The sequence below is a fragment of the Podarcis filfolensis genome (genome assembly GCF_964270895.1).
Source record: "Podarcis filfolensis genome assembly, chromosome: 3".
In the NCBI taxonomy this organism is placed as follows: domain Eukaryota; kingdom Metazoa; phylum Chordata; class Lepidosauria; order Squamata; family Lacertidae; genus Podarcis; species Podarcis filfolensis.
The window spans coordinates 63,920,289-63,936,525 of record NC_139606.1 but is presented as its reverse complement, the minus strand read 5'-3'; the positions used below and the strand labels follow the sequence as shown (position 1 = coordinate 63,936,525).

Sequence of the window (16,237 nt, the reverse complement as noted above, 5' to 3'; positions counted from 1 at the left end):
ATTTTCGTCTTGCGAAGCAAGCCCATAGGAAATTCGTTTTGCGAAGCACCTCCAAAACGGAAAACCCTTTCGTCTAGCGGGTTTTCAGTCTTGCGAGGCATTCGTCTTGCGGGGCACCACTGTACAAAGGTATATTCTGCCCATGTACAGTACACAGTCGCTTTGGAGATAGCCATGATTAAACCAACAAATCTCTAAGCATAGTTTTCCAATTTCATCCACACCAAGAAACCACGAATGTTCATTTTTGAATACAGTATGATATTAAACCATTCACTTGTTAAGGTGAGATATGATTGTCCAAAGCAAGCTGGTGTCTCCCTTTGGGACAACTAGAGCAAGCTTCCTCAAACTCAGCCCTCCAGATGTTTTTGGCCTACAACTCCCATGATCCCTAGCTAGCAGGACCAGTGGTCAGGGCTGATGGGAACTGTAGTATCAAAACATCTGGAGGGCTGAGGTTGAGGAAGCCTGAACTAAAGCATGTGTTGAGAAGTATTCTCTGAAATGCTTTGCAGATGTACACATGGTCACATCTGACCTCAAGTATCATTTAATATAGAAATTATGGTCACATTAAATAAAAGTTTTCATGTTTTCAAGTTTTCTAGTTCTTCAGCTTTTCAATGATGTACTAGCATTTCCTATTGCCCAATATATCACAGACATATGAAACATTTCTGCTGAGGTTAGATTATTCGGCAATACCTCCAAAGTGTGGCATTTCCCCCGGATTCTGTTGCAGAGTAGCTGGTAATTCTCCAATACAAGGTTAAGCTCAGTTGTTAAGTCCTGACCACCAGATGGCAGTTTAGCAGCTAACATCTTAATGTTGTCTTTCAGAATTTTCACCCGCACTTCTTTCTGTAGCACATCCTCTTTTGCTCTCTGCCCAAAGAAAGTGATTGCTGATCAAATGGTTACTGACAAAGACAATTACAAAGTCTTAGTCTTTAGTATACAAATGGAAGTTTCTACTCATTCAATTTTTTTCAATATTTCATTATAGAAGCTGGCAGGAACAGAACCATTGTGCTCCATGAAGTTTCACTTGACGCTCTGTTGTATTATTTATCACATCATGCTGTCATGTTCATCATGCTGTCAAATGACATGATTTCTAACACAACAAAGACTCTTGTAGCACCTGAAATAATTTATTATTGCATGAGATTTCATAATGTGCAAAGACGTTTCTTTGAACATGATCTATCTTTCATAGCCAGACTATTGCCATTTCAATTCATTAATATTTTTACCAAAACAGTGTTACAGAAATTGCAAAAACAACACTATAGAAAAATCCTTTACATTCATAACATTTTAAAGCATTTCAATAAAACATTTCCCAGGTGAGTAGCCACATAAAATATGTTTGTTAGGGTGGTCCTCCCATCTCATGTCTTATTTCCAATTCTGTCACAGAGCTGAAATACCAACATGACACTGCAATTAAAAATATCTGACAAAAAACTAGATCATGACACAAGTTTGGATGAAAGTGGTGGTGGCAGAAAAAGGGAAATGCACCTACTTACAGTGAATCCTATGCCTCCTCTCAGTTTGAGAGTGCAAAGTTCCCTCATCAAATATGCTAACTCTGTATTCAGTTCTGCACTTTGAAAACATATAGCTTCAACCCCTTCTGTCCCTCATCCCGCTACATAGCAAGATCTACAACTTCTGCTTCTGCCAGCCCCTGAAACTCCAGCAATAGTCCAAGACCATTAGGCCAAGATAAGCAAATAGTGCCAGACCAAGTAAGATCCACTTCTCACAATTACATAGGATCTCCTCCACCACTACTGATTAGTTCCAGTATTTCATAATTCATATCCCATTCTCCCTTCCAAAAAAGGTTTAGACACAGAGGTTCACAGTTCATTTTTTCATTTTGTTTCATTTTCTCAAAGCCTTATAAAAGATCATTTCCTGAAACCTAAGCTACTTTCCAACATCACACCACACCCATTTCTATTATTCACTCGGGGTTTTCTACAGCTAACATTTTTTTAAAAGTAAATTCAAAAACTCATAAAAGCAATTCAAAAAAGCAATTTCTTGTTTAATAATGGATAATTTGCACATAAACTTAGAGACCCACATAACCTTTCGCACAATCACATTTTCTCACCTTCATTTCATCCACAGCATTTTCCAGCTCATCTGGACTCTTGTATTCAAAATCTCTCTCCAAATATTCTTCTTCGGCCTGAGTCATCCATTCTTGCATCTCTGTCAAATCCTTTTTGAGGTTTACAGCTTTTTCTTGACTTTCGGATAATTGATTTTTCTGACTAATGATCTAGCAGTTCAACCAAAAACACACAGAGAGGTAAAAGCTATCTGCATCATTTGAAGAGAGTCTCAGCACTGATTCAATGTAAAGTATAAATATCAGAGGATTGAAAGTTTCAGCAGCTCACTTCTAAAGTAATTATTGCATTATAAAATATCTGGCAAATACTGTTGCTATGGTTACAAAAAAAGATCTTTCATCACAGCTTACTAGAACTGACAGATGTAATAGAATACTATTCTGTTTATTTTTAGCTATAGAATGCTTGCTATAGTTTTAAGTTCTATAATAACAAATCCATGGTTGAACATCCCTAGGATATGGATCATTCAAACAGGATGTTTATTGGAGTGAATCAACACCACAATTTACTGTTACATGTGCTTAGGTTTCTGTTACTTCAGGCAAACACACACATTATACACATATTAAATGGACAGGAGGTTCCAATGCAAATCTTATCCAGAATAAATATGTGCCCACTGGTACTGCCTAGACTGAAGGATGCCAAGCACTAGTTGAAATGTCTGGCCTTTTAAGGGATGGCTTCCTAAAATATAATAAAAAGAGGAGTAAGAAATACCTATCTGGGTAAATTAAACTTCAGATTCCACAGACACAATTTAAATTGGGGCAGTATTGTCTAACGGGGCAAGAAATAAAATGAGCATTCAACCAGCACAAGCAGCAGACCTGATCTGTCATTTTTTTGCTAGTCACAAACTCCTTTTTTTTTCTTTTGGTCTGGCAGAAAACATGGGCAGGCAAGACCTAAAAGGTCTCAGTGGCTGGAAAAGACGACACTGATTTATTAGATAGCAAAAAAAGGCAGTCTAGCTGAAACATTATGCTGTACAAAGTTACAAACAAGATGATTTACTTCGGTGTTTATTGATCCCATGGACCTCAAGCATTTGTCCAGCAGCAAAGCCAAGAAGAGAAAGGATATATTAAATACTTCTTTTAGAAAGTTGAACCCCACCCCCACCCCCTCCTCTAAGGAAGTTTACTGTGAAGGAAGTCTTGGGCCTGTGGCCACGAATACCCCACCCAGAGAGGCCTTGCCAAGCCATTGCATTACTATTTGTCAAAAGAAGACTTACCTATGGTGCCTTTGGAAATGGTCGGTGGCGTTTGCCATTCTGTTACATAATATAATGTATACAGTGCTGAATACATACATGATAAGCAACCATTACAATAATCCTGGAAGATAAATCACTATTCTTATCCCACGTGGTGGTGTTGAGGCCAAGGGGCAGAATGACTTGCTAGGTCTACCTAAAGTTCATATCTAAGATGAGATTTGAACAGGGTGTCATCCCAGATCACAGCTTGCACTCTAACCTTCCTATGCTAAACTATGCTAAATATATTATTTATATGGCTACCAAGTCTGTTATTTCAATGTATACAAGAAAGCTAATACAGTACTATGAATACAAAGTGACGGACAAGACAATGCAAATAAAGAGTAATGCTGTCAGTAACTAACCTGCTTGCTGAGTCTCTCCCATTGTGACTGGACATCTGTCAGCTTAGATTTCACCCAGGCATTAACTGGCTGGCCTCTTAAAGCAGAGTCTATTTCTTTCATCTCCTTTAAGGACAACTCAGTCTTCTCCATTTCAGTAACAAACAGCTGATCACAAGAGAGAAAACACTTTAACAACCACTTTTCAGGATGCAGGCAGAAATGTTGTCCATTTCCGAAGGCATCGTACAAATATTTCTGATTCTATTTTTTATAACTCCTAAATTACTCCACATGCAAAATTATTTTAAAATAAATATCCAGTTGCATACTTTCATCTGAGTCTGAAAATGGATCCAATCCAGAGAGCTTCTTCAGGTGTGTGAGGGTTTGTATTCAACTACAGGGAATACTTTTCTCTGAATAGCTTTGAGCAGCTGCTGCCCACACACAAATATTACATTACAAATGGCTTGTGAAAATCTCAACTTGCAAAGAAAATGTGTGTCATATATTATGATGGGCTGTTGATGTCATGGAGTTTCCTGAGCAGTTACCTGGATTTTGGCCATTGTCTCTTTCTATTCAGGAATGGTCTCACAGTCAAGACTCAAAAGGGTATCAAGGGTACTCTGGCTCTGTCCCCACTACCTTTAATGATAAATTCAGTCAACTAAAAACATTACAGCTACTAGGCTGGTTAATATGCAAAGGACTGTGCAACAGTCCCTGTGCCCAAAAGAGGCTTCTTTGATCTTATGCTTCTTGACTAGCAGCCCCGTATGCCAGATGGCAACCCACTTTTGGAAGCAAGTAAACTCTAAATAAGCTTGGAATATGTGGGTCTGGTCTTCTGTTCAAAAGGAGGATATGATCAAATATCATGACAGGCACACCCAAGCACACAGGTAAGGCAGATTTTTGGAAGCCAGTTATAATGGCTGCAATCATATACTATGGAGGGTACTAACCTCACACTTCGATTTAACCGTACTGAAATACCTCTATATTTTAGGGAAAGTGTGCCCGTACTTTTATGTTTTTGAATGCATGGCGCAATTCAAATAATCTCAGCACAACTGCACTTTTCTCCCAATCCCCCTATGACCAATGTTGTTTTTCTTTTGTTTTTATTCCAACAGCATCTCCACATGGGCAAAGCTCCAGCTAATTATAGGCTACTCTGAAGATCTTGCAGGATTACACACTACCTATCTCTATGTTAGAAATCTTCATTTTAAAAAAAGAAGTGAGACAGTTCTAGTACTCCTATCTATATTGTAATACTGAACAGGCTGTCAAATTTTTAAAACAAGGTTCCACAACTGCATTTTAGTACCATGGTATCAGGGAACAAAGGAATGCAAAACACACTTTTGTGTTGCTTTATCCTTTTTTTTAGAGAGAGAGAGGGGTTTTTATGAAATGCACTATATGATGCTTTGAAGTAGCCAAAGAATAACAGAGGTAAATAAGCAACTCTGTTCTACATTAGCAGGGCTTACCATGCATTGATCAAGCTGTCTCTGAAGGCCTTCAGGATCCCTTTGGATCGCTTGCTCTTTCATTAAGAAGTCTTTTACACCATCCAGCCACTTCTGAACCAGTTTTGAATCCGTCTGAACAGAACATAAAAAAGTTAAGAAATGTAATTAACTGTTTTGATCTATTTGTCTTCCAGATTGGAAAACCCCAAATACAATAGTAATTCCCACTTGCTTATTTTTTCCCCCATTGTCAGGCTCATGTAAAGATTTGCTAACCAAAAACCCAATTATAGACTAACTAATAATCCAAATTCTGGACAAATGGCACCAACACTGGAGGAAGAGAAATAAAAACACACAAAGAAGCCTGGCGGATCAGACCAAAGGCCCATCTAGTGCAGGATCCATTTCTCATAGGGACCAACCAGATGCCTGTGAAAGCCCACAAGCAGGACCTGAGAGCAACACTGCTCCCCCCAATCTGTGATTTCTAGCAACTGGCACTCAGAAGCATACTGACTCCGTTAAGTGGGGGTAAAACATAGCAGCTCACTCAAATCTTCTGTACCAGCATAGAACATGGGTTTGAAGGGTTTGAGGCATTTTGAAAACAGAGCAATAAGCAACTGGCTTGTGAAATAAAAGCATAATTTCATACTGTCTGCAAAATCTGAGTTGTAAACATAGCTCCTTCTGGCATGAACACAGACTTTGCTTGCAGAAGCACAAAATTGGTAGATTGCCTCCTCCCCCTTCTGTCAACAGGATCCTTCACTGAATCAAAAACCTTCCATTGACAGAAGGAGCCCTTTTGTTCACAGGAGGTGAAATTAGGATCCAACCCAATAATTACATTTCACCACAACTGCCAACAGCAGCAATAATGCACTATTAATAGAATGGTGCTTAGAGAACTACAACAAAAAAGAGAACTGACTGCCCCCAAGAGCCTAACACTTCATACAAAAGATGAGATTTGAAATTTCAGTGATATGAAAGAGGCATGGTGTCATGGTATTCTAATAAGGAGTTCCAGAGAAGGGAGACATGACAAAGTAATTTTAGTGCCGGGTGGTTGAACACACAGCCCAAGAGCTGCATGTGGCCCTTGAGGCCCCTTTTTGGTGGCCCTCAGCAACATTTCATGCCTCCTCTGCAGCCCTTGCACTACCTTTCCAATGTCGGCACTGGGCTTTGAGAAAGAGGTGTGAGGACAGGGTCCTAGAGTCCTCCTGCCTCCTTCCCAAAACCTAGTTAGCATTTTCCCAGCTTTGGGAAGGAGGTGGGAGAACTCTAGGACTCTGACAGAACGTTGTGCCTCCTTCCCAAAGCCAGGTACCTCACCTATCCAGCTTTGGGAGGACAGCACCAGGTCTGGGGCCCGTCAAATTTTGACCTTGCCTTCCCCCTTCTACAAGACAAGACACTGAGGAGCCCAAGGGTTCAATGTCAAATTACTCTTGCAGCCCACTTGGTATGGAAATACAAGTGGGCACAAAAGGAAGCAGAGAGGTTGGTACCAAAGAAAATAGAGACGGCAGGGACTCTGACCAGAATATAGACATTTGGATAGGTGATGCCACTGTGAATGGATATATAAGAAAAGGAGGGATAGGTTCAATATGTCTGAGACCAAACATGAGTTTAATGAAGAACTCAAGGAGAAATGCATATGCACAAATGGAGATACAGGACTGGATAAAGGTGGAAGCTCTAAGGTAGAGAGCTGGGCAGCATCATATAGGAAATGATGAAATCCATGTGATTTGAGGTGACCACAGAAACCAAGAATGCAGGGAAACAGAAGACCAGGGGACTCCAAAGATCCCTGAGGGTCTACAAGGGAGAAAGTTAAGAGAGAGCAAATCCCTGAAAGAGTAGGAAAAGAAACAGTTGAGAGCAGGTATGGGTTTAGGTTGTGAAGGGAATAAAGTAGAAAAGAGGACAGTCAACTGTATCAAAAGGCAACAAAGAAGTCAAGAAGGATGTGAACAGGCTAGAGAGCCTTGAATTCAGCAGAGTTGGGTTGGGAATTAAATTCTGTTCTATTTTAGATCAACTATATGATCAGCCTCAGTGGTTTTAGAAATATCTCTACCAGAATTCAGTTATGCTTCTCATTTTTATTCTTTGCTGATTGTGCATATATATTGCCATCTTAAAGGATACTTGTTCTAGGTATTCATCAAAGTACCTATTGTGCTCTGCATCTTGATACAGAGGGATAATTTATGTCCAGATTCTTGGCATTTTTTGTTCTACCTCCAGCTTCTGGCATTTTTTCAGCTGACTTGATTTGCTTGTGAAGAAAAGTTTCCAAAACAGGGAGCACACACAGTAGTTCCAAGGGTATTCACTACAGGCCAATAGAGATACACTCTAGCCTGTAGAACTGAGCAGTAAATATTCTTCAGCCAAAATACTATTTATATATTGCCTAACATTGACAAGGCATTTTATGTACCCAAAGCAGACATCTTATGGCCAAGGATTTCCCATGATCCCTTTGATCATTTTCCCTCCTGACTTCTAGCTGCCACATCTCCACTGTCATTATCCCTCCTCTCCACTATAGTGAACCCAACATTCTCCTTTAGCTCCAACAGAGTCGCTATGTCCCCCTGTCCCCCAACCTCCAAAAATGATTTCTTGCCCCATCTGCACCTATTAATACCATCAGATATCTATGGAGCAACTTGCCTTTAGTCCCCCAAAACAATGGTGGTGCTGATGCTGGGTTCCCCTGCCCACAGTGGGTCACTCTGACAGGTGAGTGGGTGCCAGTCACTGTTCAAATCATTTGATGTCATTATGATGTCAGATGACACACAACTTGAATTCAAATAGTGCTACAAAGGAAAATTCAAGCCCACCAAGTAAGCCTTGAAGTCAGCACCACTCAGCTGATTGGTGCTGACATCAAGCTCTCTTTTTGGTAGTGGTCATTTGCACCAGTGATTCTTGATGAGGTTTCAGTGGACCTGAATTCTGAGTCTATCAGTTGATCTGTGCAGACTTTGAGCCCTACTTTTGGCAGGGGTCATCTGTATGAGGAAGCTCTATTGAGAACTCCCTAGTGCAGCAAATTCCAGCAGGCTTGAAGTAGCATCTGTTAGAACATCAAGCTCTGCTTTCAGCAGGGGTTGGCGGTGCAAGAGAGTTTTCAATGGATAGCTCTGTTCCAATGTCATCCCAGTGGGCTCGACTGGCTGGCAGTCAACCTCCCTTCACAAGGAACAATCAAGAGTATGCTGGCAGGCACATCTCTGTCTGCCCCACACTTGATGTCAGATATGACATGAGGAGTGGGAGAGGCGGGCATGATTTTGAGGAAGCGGCCTTGCAGACCAAACTGGGATCTGTGCCAGGCCTAATCAGGCCTGTGTGCCAGAGGTTCTCCATGTCCATCATAAAACATGCCACTTCCTTTTGCTGTCCTGACATTCCTCAATTTTTGCTTCTGGCCCCATGTAACTTGTCTTCCATCTCCCTCACCAAAACCACTATTTTCTCATTACAAAACCTAAAGGTACTGATTTCATTCCTTCCCCCCTGACCTTTCTACTTTGATTAATACTTCATTAGATCCTTCTTTTGATACTCATCTATTTGTATACTTTCCATATCCACTGACATCACCAACATCCACCCAGCTGACCAGGCACAAAGCTTTGGCTTTATCTGATTCCCCCCTGCCCATTGCTTTGCACATTCAGTCTGTTGCCAAGCATTGCTCTAATGAGTGAACAATGTGAAAATGCAGCCCTTCCTTTCTGGTCCATTTGTTCTTTCATTACAACAATGTGAAAATATAGCCCTTGCTCTCTGGCTCACGCTCAAATCTAGCCCACTATTCACCTCTCTTGTTAATCTGACCATGTGGCACATCCGTCCTTCAGAAGACAGATTATGCTCATAAATATTCCGAAGAAAACAAACCAGAATAAGGTAACAAGTCAAGGTCCATTTTTGACAATTACTAAAAATTCTACAAATTAGCATTAACATTAACTTTAGCATGAGTCAAGGCAAGTATTTATTTTCCTGTTCTAAAGCTGCTAACATCTTGTGGTTTAGTTCAGAATATTGTGGGCTCAGACAACATTTCCCATAATCAAAAGGCATAACCCCTGTGATCCCAACCCCCTTCAAAGGGGAACTTCCAAAAGAGTTTGGATTCATTTTCTCCTAGATTTGCTTTGATGTCCTAATTTGGTGGTATTCTGTCCTCTTAGCAGGATGACTGACCCACACAATCGTGGTCATATATTTACCTCAAATATTCTCAATTTGGAAATAATTTCTTCCAGTAGGTGAATGTCTTTAGAAACCTTCATATTTAACTTGTCCCTGTATCCCTGCAAACACTTGAATTCTTGCTTGTAGAGCTTTGATTTTTCAGAAGAAATATGCTTCTCTAAGACTTGTGTGTCTGCAGCAAGTTTATCAACCACACTTTTCTGATTTTCCAGAGTTTCACAGATTGTCTGCAGGGAAAGGATTAAACAGAAATACATTTCACTTTTGCACATGGCAGCAATTCCATGTTCTGTGTAAAATATATCATCTTTAACTGTACATATTACAACACTACAAAGAAAATATAGCAATGGATGTGGCCTTTGTGTCACCCAACAATATTTTCTCATGCCAAAATGGGATTTGTGTCAATATAATTTCCAGAGCCACAAGGATTCCCCCCCCCCCATGTGAATTCATTCAAAAGTTCTGATTTTTCTGTTGATACTTTAGGACAACAGTACATAAAATGAGGCTCCTAGGACACGCCCCAGCCATCTCCAGCTTGCATGTCCAGCTGCTTCTATTACAACTCACAGGATAATTGTTCTAGAGAAAAGTGAGGCAAAAGGTTTTCTGAGACAAATCTATGGGTGGTGAACCCGTTATGCCCCACCCCCAACCAAAAAACATGGCAGCAGTGGGGAAGAAATCCATAAACAGCTCTGAAATTGCACAAATATCTACTGGAGAAAGGAAGTACAGAAAAAAGAAGCAAGCAGGCCACAGTTCCCCACTCCTGCCTCTTACCAGCTGGCACAGCATATCAATTGGCATGGCAAAGAAGAAATTGGCCCTCATCCCTCTCCTCCTGCAGCAAGGCATGATTTGCAGCCCTAATTCCCTACCATTGCATCCAACTGGCCAGCAATACATATCGAAGGGTGGGGTGGGCAAAAAGGATCAAACCTCCTTCTTTAGGCAGATACGCATGATTTGTAACCCAGGGAATGGGTTACAATCCATCAAGTTTGAAAACTTTGGTGTCAGGAAGGTATTTCAGCTGGCTACCCATGTGGGTCTCCCTGAGTACCTAATATGGGTGGAGAATAATTTCCTCCACACTGATCTTTGTAAATGCATGTATGCGATACTATTTTAGGAAAGTTGTGTCCAGTTTGTGGAACCTATTGTTGCCTAGTTCTTTCTTTCCCTCCCATATGCTCTGCAAGGACATGGAAGGTCTGATTGACTGCTAGGCAAAACAGCTTAGCTAACACTCGCTATTTTGCCTGAAACTATGGAAAAGGAAGCATGGATATTTTGAATGCATCACTCACATTAGGCCTGTGTTTTTCATACATCCACAACTATTTATACAACACAACACACATTGCTTGTCACACCTATCTTACTGAGTAGCAGTTTTCACATATAAGCCTGTCAAAACTGTGGTAGAAGTCTAATTATTCTCCGCACCCACCCCCAATGGTACACACCAATGTTAGTCAGCTTAATTTAAAATGCAATGGCATAAAAAAGCCAAGCATAGACAGCTGCGTCTGAGTTTAAATTTGCTGAAGTGAAAAAATGGAACATACCTTTGTCTGCTGCAAGGCTCTCTCAACTTTACTAAAGTCATTCACTGTATTCATGACAGATTGTGCCTTGCTTTCCAAATCATTCAGCTCACCCTTCAGTTTTTTCAAAGCATCCAAATAGTCCTTAGAAGGCTGGCTTTCCAATTCTACTTTCAAAATAAAAACGTAATGGATATGAATATTTTTTATTTATTTTTTAAAAAGCCATACAGGGCAATTCAACATTCAGTCAGCAGAAGCATTTCAGCTTGCCCCAAAGAATGATATCCTCTCTCCTCCCACCAAATACTGTTCTTGGGGCTCTCCAAACCACCAGAGCTGATTTGTGAGGGGAAAGAGCACCTCACTAACACACCAGAGTTGTGTTGGCTGTGTTCAGGAGTAAAAGCAAGCCAAAACATCTTGGCTTAAAACACAATATTGTGTGTGAGATGTATGCAGGTGCACACAGTCCAATTTGGGCCACTTTGCTTCTCTCTTCATGTGACCTGGTTAAAAAAAACCCCAAGAAGGGGTTAGCTTAAGATTATGTCTGAATCAGGCATTGTGATTTGTTAGGATTGTGATTTGTTTCTCCCTAACAAGTTAAGATCACTAGTCAGTCTTAACGGTTTGTTTCTGACGTATGAACCCTAGCTCATTAGGGGAAAACAAGCAACAATCCCAAAACCAGGGCATAACACTAAACTATCACCTTCCCGGTTTATCTGCTTGCATAAAGCGAGGCCACAGCAGGAGTGATTGGGCTGCTTGCACCAGCACATACACCTTATGATTAACCAAGTCAGATTCTTGGGTTTATTGCTACATGTGAACATGGCCACCATATCATTTTTGCCTTATTTAAAATAAAAGTTCTCCTCTTGACTGCATATGTGGGGTTGGCAGAGGTTCATCTAATGGAAATTATGCTGCAAAACAGGACAGAGACCCAACTCCCCTAGAAATGTTGCAAGGAACACTGCCAGTTGTACATGGAAGCCACTGAACATTTGGCTGGATGTGCTGCTTAAGTCACATCTATAATTACCACAAGAGTGACTTCGGATACTGATAATCCCTTTCTTTTTATGAGGGAAGGCTAACACATTTGAGGATTCTTAGTTTAGAAAAATGACAATTAAAGGGACACGTCATATAGGCTTATAAAAATATCCATGCTGTGGAGTAAGAGATAGAATTGTCACCTGTCTCTCACAGACTCAAGAGTCATCCAGTTGAATTGACACAAAGCAGATACAGGATATACAAAATAACCTACTTCTCTGCACAACGCAAAGTTAATTTATGGAATTCAGTTCACTGCCACAAGATGCTATATCCATAGCTCAGGTGGCTGGGAAATGGCTTTAGGGAAATTCACAGAGAAGTGTTGCACAAATGGCTATTAGTCATGATAGCTATATAGAATCTCCATGTTCAGAGGCGATAAATACTCAAGAACTCCATTTGCAAAAGTGGGTTGACCCAGCAGGGCCCTTATTATTATATATCAAGCATTAATCTTTTTGTCCTAAACCTCAATTGCCCTCCTGAATGTTTCTCTTTTATTCCATCAAATGCTGCAGGCTATAGCATTTACCTCAAGCATATTTTGACCTATATGTTCTGAACCAAGAAACTCCTACAATACTGTAAAAGCTCAGGTTATGCAGGAAACCAAAAGAAGAAAGCAAGGATATATTTATGATTATAAGAATCAATCACACTATCCAGTAAGTTTACCCTTTTTTTGGAAATTCTGGAGAAACATGATAAAAACATCAAGGTTAGTTTGAATAATGACAGTTTTCCTTTATATTAAACTACATATCTTTAAATCCCTAATTATGGAGTACAGCACTACGGTTAAGTTTAAAAAAAAAATTTAAAAAAAGCTTAAGGCAGCAATTGATAAATAACTGATTTTGCATTGTATTTCTGTGTTTGAAAACTGAAGGACAATGGTACAACATTGCACTTCTGAACTAACACTATGTTAAATAATAATATTTATATAATTCTTTTTGCTACTGCATTTCTCTGTTGAGGTGCTTCGGTTAAAAAATAAAAAAAGAACCAAATGATTATTCACCACAATATGGATGAAACTGTAATCCCTTTATTGGAGACTGGGAACAGAGCATTAATAGCCTGGCAGAAGCATAACTTGGCAGGAATAGACCAAAGGAGTTCACAAACTATTCTGCCACAATAGTACCTGAGCACATTTTTCTTAAAATACTATGGAATCTTCATTTTTCTCCATTACAAATATACAGTTATTACCTTGTGGACATAAAATCAAAACTGCATAAAAAATTAAACATCAAACTGACACCAGTTGCCTGTGTATTAATCTGTTAAAAATTTGCTATGCATCCTTAACACACCATGAAGTTCACTTTTCAAGTTTGAAAGAAAGCTATCAGGCCTGATGGGATAATAAATATAAAGAATCTAAACATTTCATTCCATCAGTGGAAAGAGCTTCTGTCAATGGAACTCTTCGTCATTTACAGAATGGAGCATTTGACTTCAGATCCAAATGTACAGAAATACAAAGGAGCACAGGCAAATACTAACTGCATGGAAAAGCTGGGACCTAAAGCAACATTAAGTAGTTGTGTAAGTTTACGTGTATTGAAATTTTGGTTTCACTGGAGTGTTACACTGACACTTACATTTTAAGCGTTTATTGATGATTTTAAGCAGTATTTTTTAAAGTATGGCATTCATTTAGTTGCCTGAAGCAAATATCTGATCTGGCAGGATATAAATTAAATTATCATAGCAGTAATTTCACTAAAGTCTTCCTGTCCAAGGACAATGAAAGAGAAGACAGTTCCTGTGTTTTTGACATACTGGATGGCTTCATACATTATACATAAAACTAAGCGCTACTATTTTAGACAGTGATATTTAAATGTTCTCTACATAGACCCCCCCCCCCAAATAGCGTGAGACTGGTAAGCTGACCTTGAAATAAATAATGCTGAAAGATAAATTTGTCTCTTTAAAATGTCGTTAAGTTATATATGCAGAAACAGCATATACATCTTTTTTACATCTCTGTAGGCAATTCAGTGTTTTCCTGTTTTTCTCTGAACCACCTTCAAAATTAGTGGCATTTATAAATGACCTGCATCCAAAAAGTAGCAATCTAGGCATTGCTTTTATGAAGAAAATGATTTTGTTATATAGCAAGCAGAGAAAACAGAAATTGGGCTTATTCCTTTATGAGGAGCTACAAAATCTATGCCATGCTTCCAGCGAGACTATATAATTTATACACAGAATCTGTGGTGAACACAAAGCAGCAATTCTAAGGTTTTTGCTACAAGCAAAAAAATAGCAATATATTGTAAGCGGGTAAGTGTTTTTTTAAAAAACACATCCACATGTTAAATAAAAACACACCTTTCTTCACTTGCTGTGACAGACCCTCCAGTTTCTGTTGAGCAGACTTGAAGCGATCATTCAAAGACTTTATGTTTTCCTCAATAAAGTCTGGAGCACCCGGCTGGGATGCAAGGACCTTGCCCTGGGTTTTCAGCTGTTCAATCCAGGGACTCAGACTTAATAGGTCAGCGTGTTCCCTCTGTGAAAGTTAAGTATAAGCACACACGCACAAGCATTAACATCATTTAAACAACACTGGGTTCCTACCACTGTAGGTTCAGTTTATAATTCCATTTTGTTTATGCATTTCACAATGAACAAATTTACCTGGCACAACTCCTTTAGAGTTGTTAAAGGTTGCTGTTGCAATGATGAAGCAGACTTTTCTTTCAGCCATAATTCTTTTTCACTCAAAGTCTTATCAAGCTCATCCATTTCCCTAAAATAAATGTTTACTTCATCCTGGCATTGCACTTTTCTTGCAACTTCTTCCAAGTGCCAGCCTGCCCTTTTCCACTCTGCCAACAGTTTCTCGAGGGCATTTGCCACATCTTCAGTAGGAAGCCCTTCTGAACAAGCAAAAGAAATAAAAACTGTTTTAATATGCAGTATTCACCAACACAACAATACATGCTTCTCTTATAAGCTTACTTAGATCAGGCTCAATAGTAACAATGGTTTCCTTGTCAATCACTTGCAAACTGTAACATATGGAATGATTTAAGTTCACCCGCATTCCATTTTTTTAATAAAAATAAAAAAATGCTTTTTTTTACAACCATCACCTGACTATTCAGTTTCATTTTAATTGCACAAATCTTCCCCAGCTATCTAGTGAAAAGAAGCATCTCACTAGGAATTCAGTAGTTCATAACTGTGCCTTTTCATGGTAATAGGTATATATTGGTAGGCTATACAAGAGAGGCAGAGCAGAATCCAAATACAGATGTAATTAACATATGATGAACCTATTCAAGTATAGGTGCCTGCAGAATCTCCTCTTGTGTGCCAGCCCTAAGTAAGCTGCTCTGAGTACCTTAGAGTACCTTGCTCTGAGCACATGGGTGGATGAGCATGGCATAAGTCCAATAAATGAACATGCCAAGAAGCAAACAGGATGTAATATAAATATGTTCTTCTCCTGTCCCCTTCCACAGGAGATCTGGAGTATGACATCATCATCATTCTCCACCCATCTGGCTGGGTTTCCCCAGACACTATGGGCGGTTTACAGCTGTAATGGTTATATGGGGTTGCTCGTGCGTAAGTTGCTGCCACTCCTGGCTAGGTTGCCTGGTTAAACCTTTTTCTGGCTGGACAGCCCTTCACTTCGTGGCTGTTTCAGTCGCTAGCAGAATCCGTCAGTGGGCGTTTCTTGAACTTCTTCCAGCAAAGAAGTTCTTTGACGCCAAGTCTACGCCTACTTTCCCTGCGCGGAAGTCTTCTGTGCAGGGTGGGTGTGGGTAGCGGAGGACCCGTGCTCTCCCCGCTGGTCTCCGGCGAGGAGTCCTGGAGCCCCCTCACCGATTCCCCCATCTGCCCCCCTTTATCCCTGGTGTTACGCTGATTTCCTTCCCCAGCCGATGAGCTCCCTCTCTCCCTGCTGGGCCCTTCTCCAGCATCGCTTGGGAGCCTTGCCTCCACCTCTGGCTCCGATGTCAGTTCCCTGACAACAGCATATATAAAACATAGTAAAATATCAAACATTAAAAACTTCCCAATACAGGGCTGCCTTCAGATGTCTTCTAAAAGTTAT

At 40.0% G+C, this 16,237-nt stretch overlaps 1 protein-coding gene across 1 annotated transcript in view; it reads right to left on the bottom strand.

Moving 5' to 3' along the window:
- UTRN (utrophin) overlaps positions 1-16,237 on the bottom strand; it is a 317,035-nt gene that overhangs the window by 229,538 nt on the left and 71,260 nt on the right. The window contains exons 20-27 of the mRNA XM_083607527.1: positions 14,809-15,050; positions 14,500-14,680; positions 11,101-11,246; positions 9,535-9,747; positions 5,279-5,392; positions 3,795-3,941; positions 2,135-2,305; positions 709-888 (exon numbers count right to left, since the gene is read on the bottom strand). Coding sequence (XP_083463653.1) covers positions 709-888; positions 2,135-2,305; positions 3,795-3,941; positions 5,279-5,392; positions 9,535-9,747; positions 11,101-11,246; positions 14,500-14,680; positions 14,809-15,050 — 1,394 coding nt within the window. The remainder of the gene's footprint in view (positions 1-708; positions 889-2,134; positions 2,306-3,794; positions 3,942-5,278; positions 5,393-9,534; positions 9,748-11,100; positions 11,247-14,499; positions 14,681-14,808; positions 15,051-16,237) is intronic.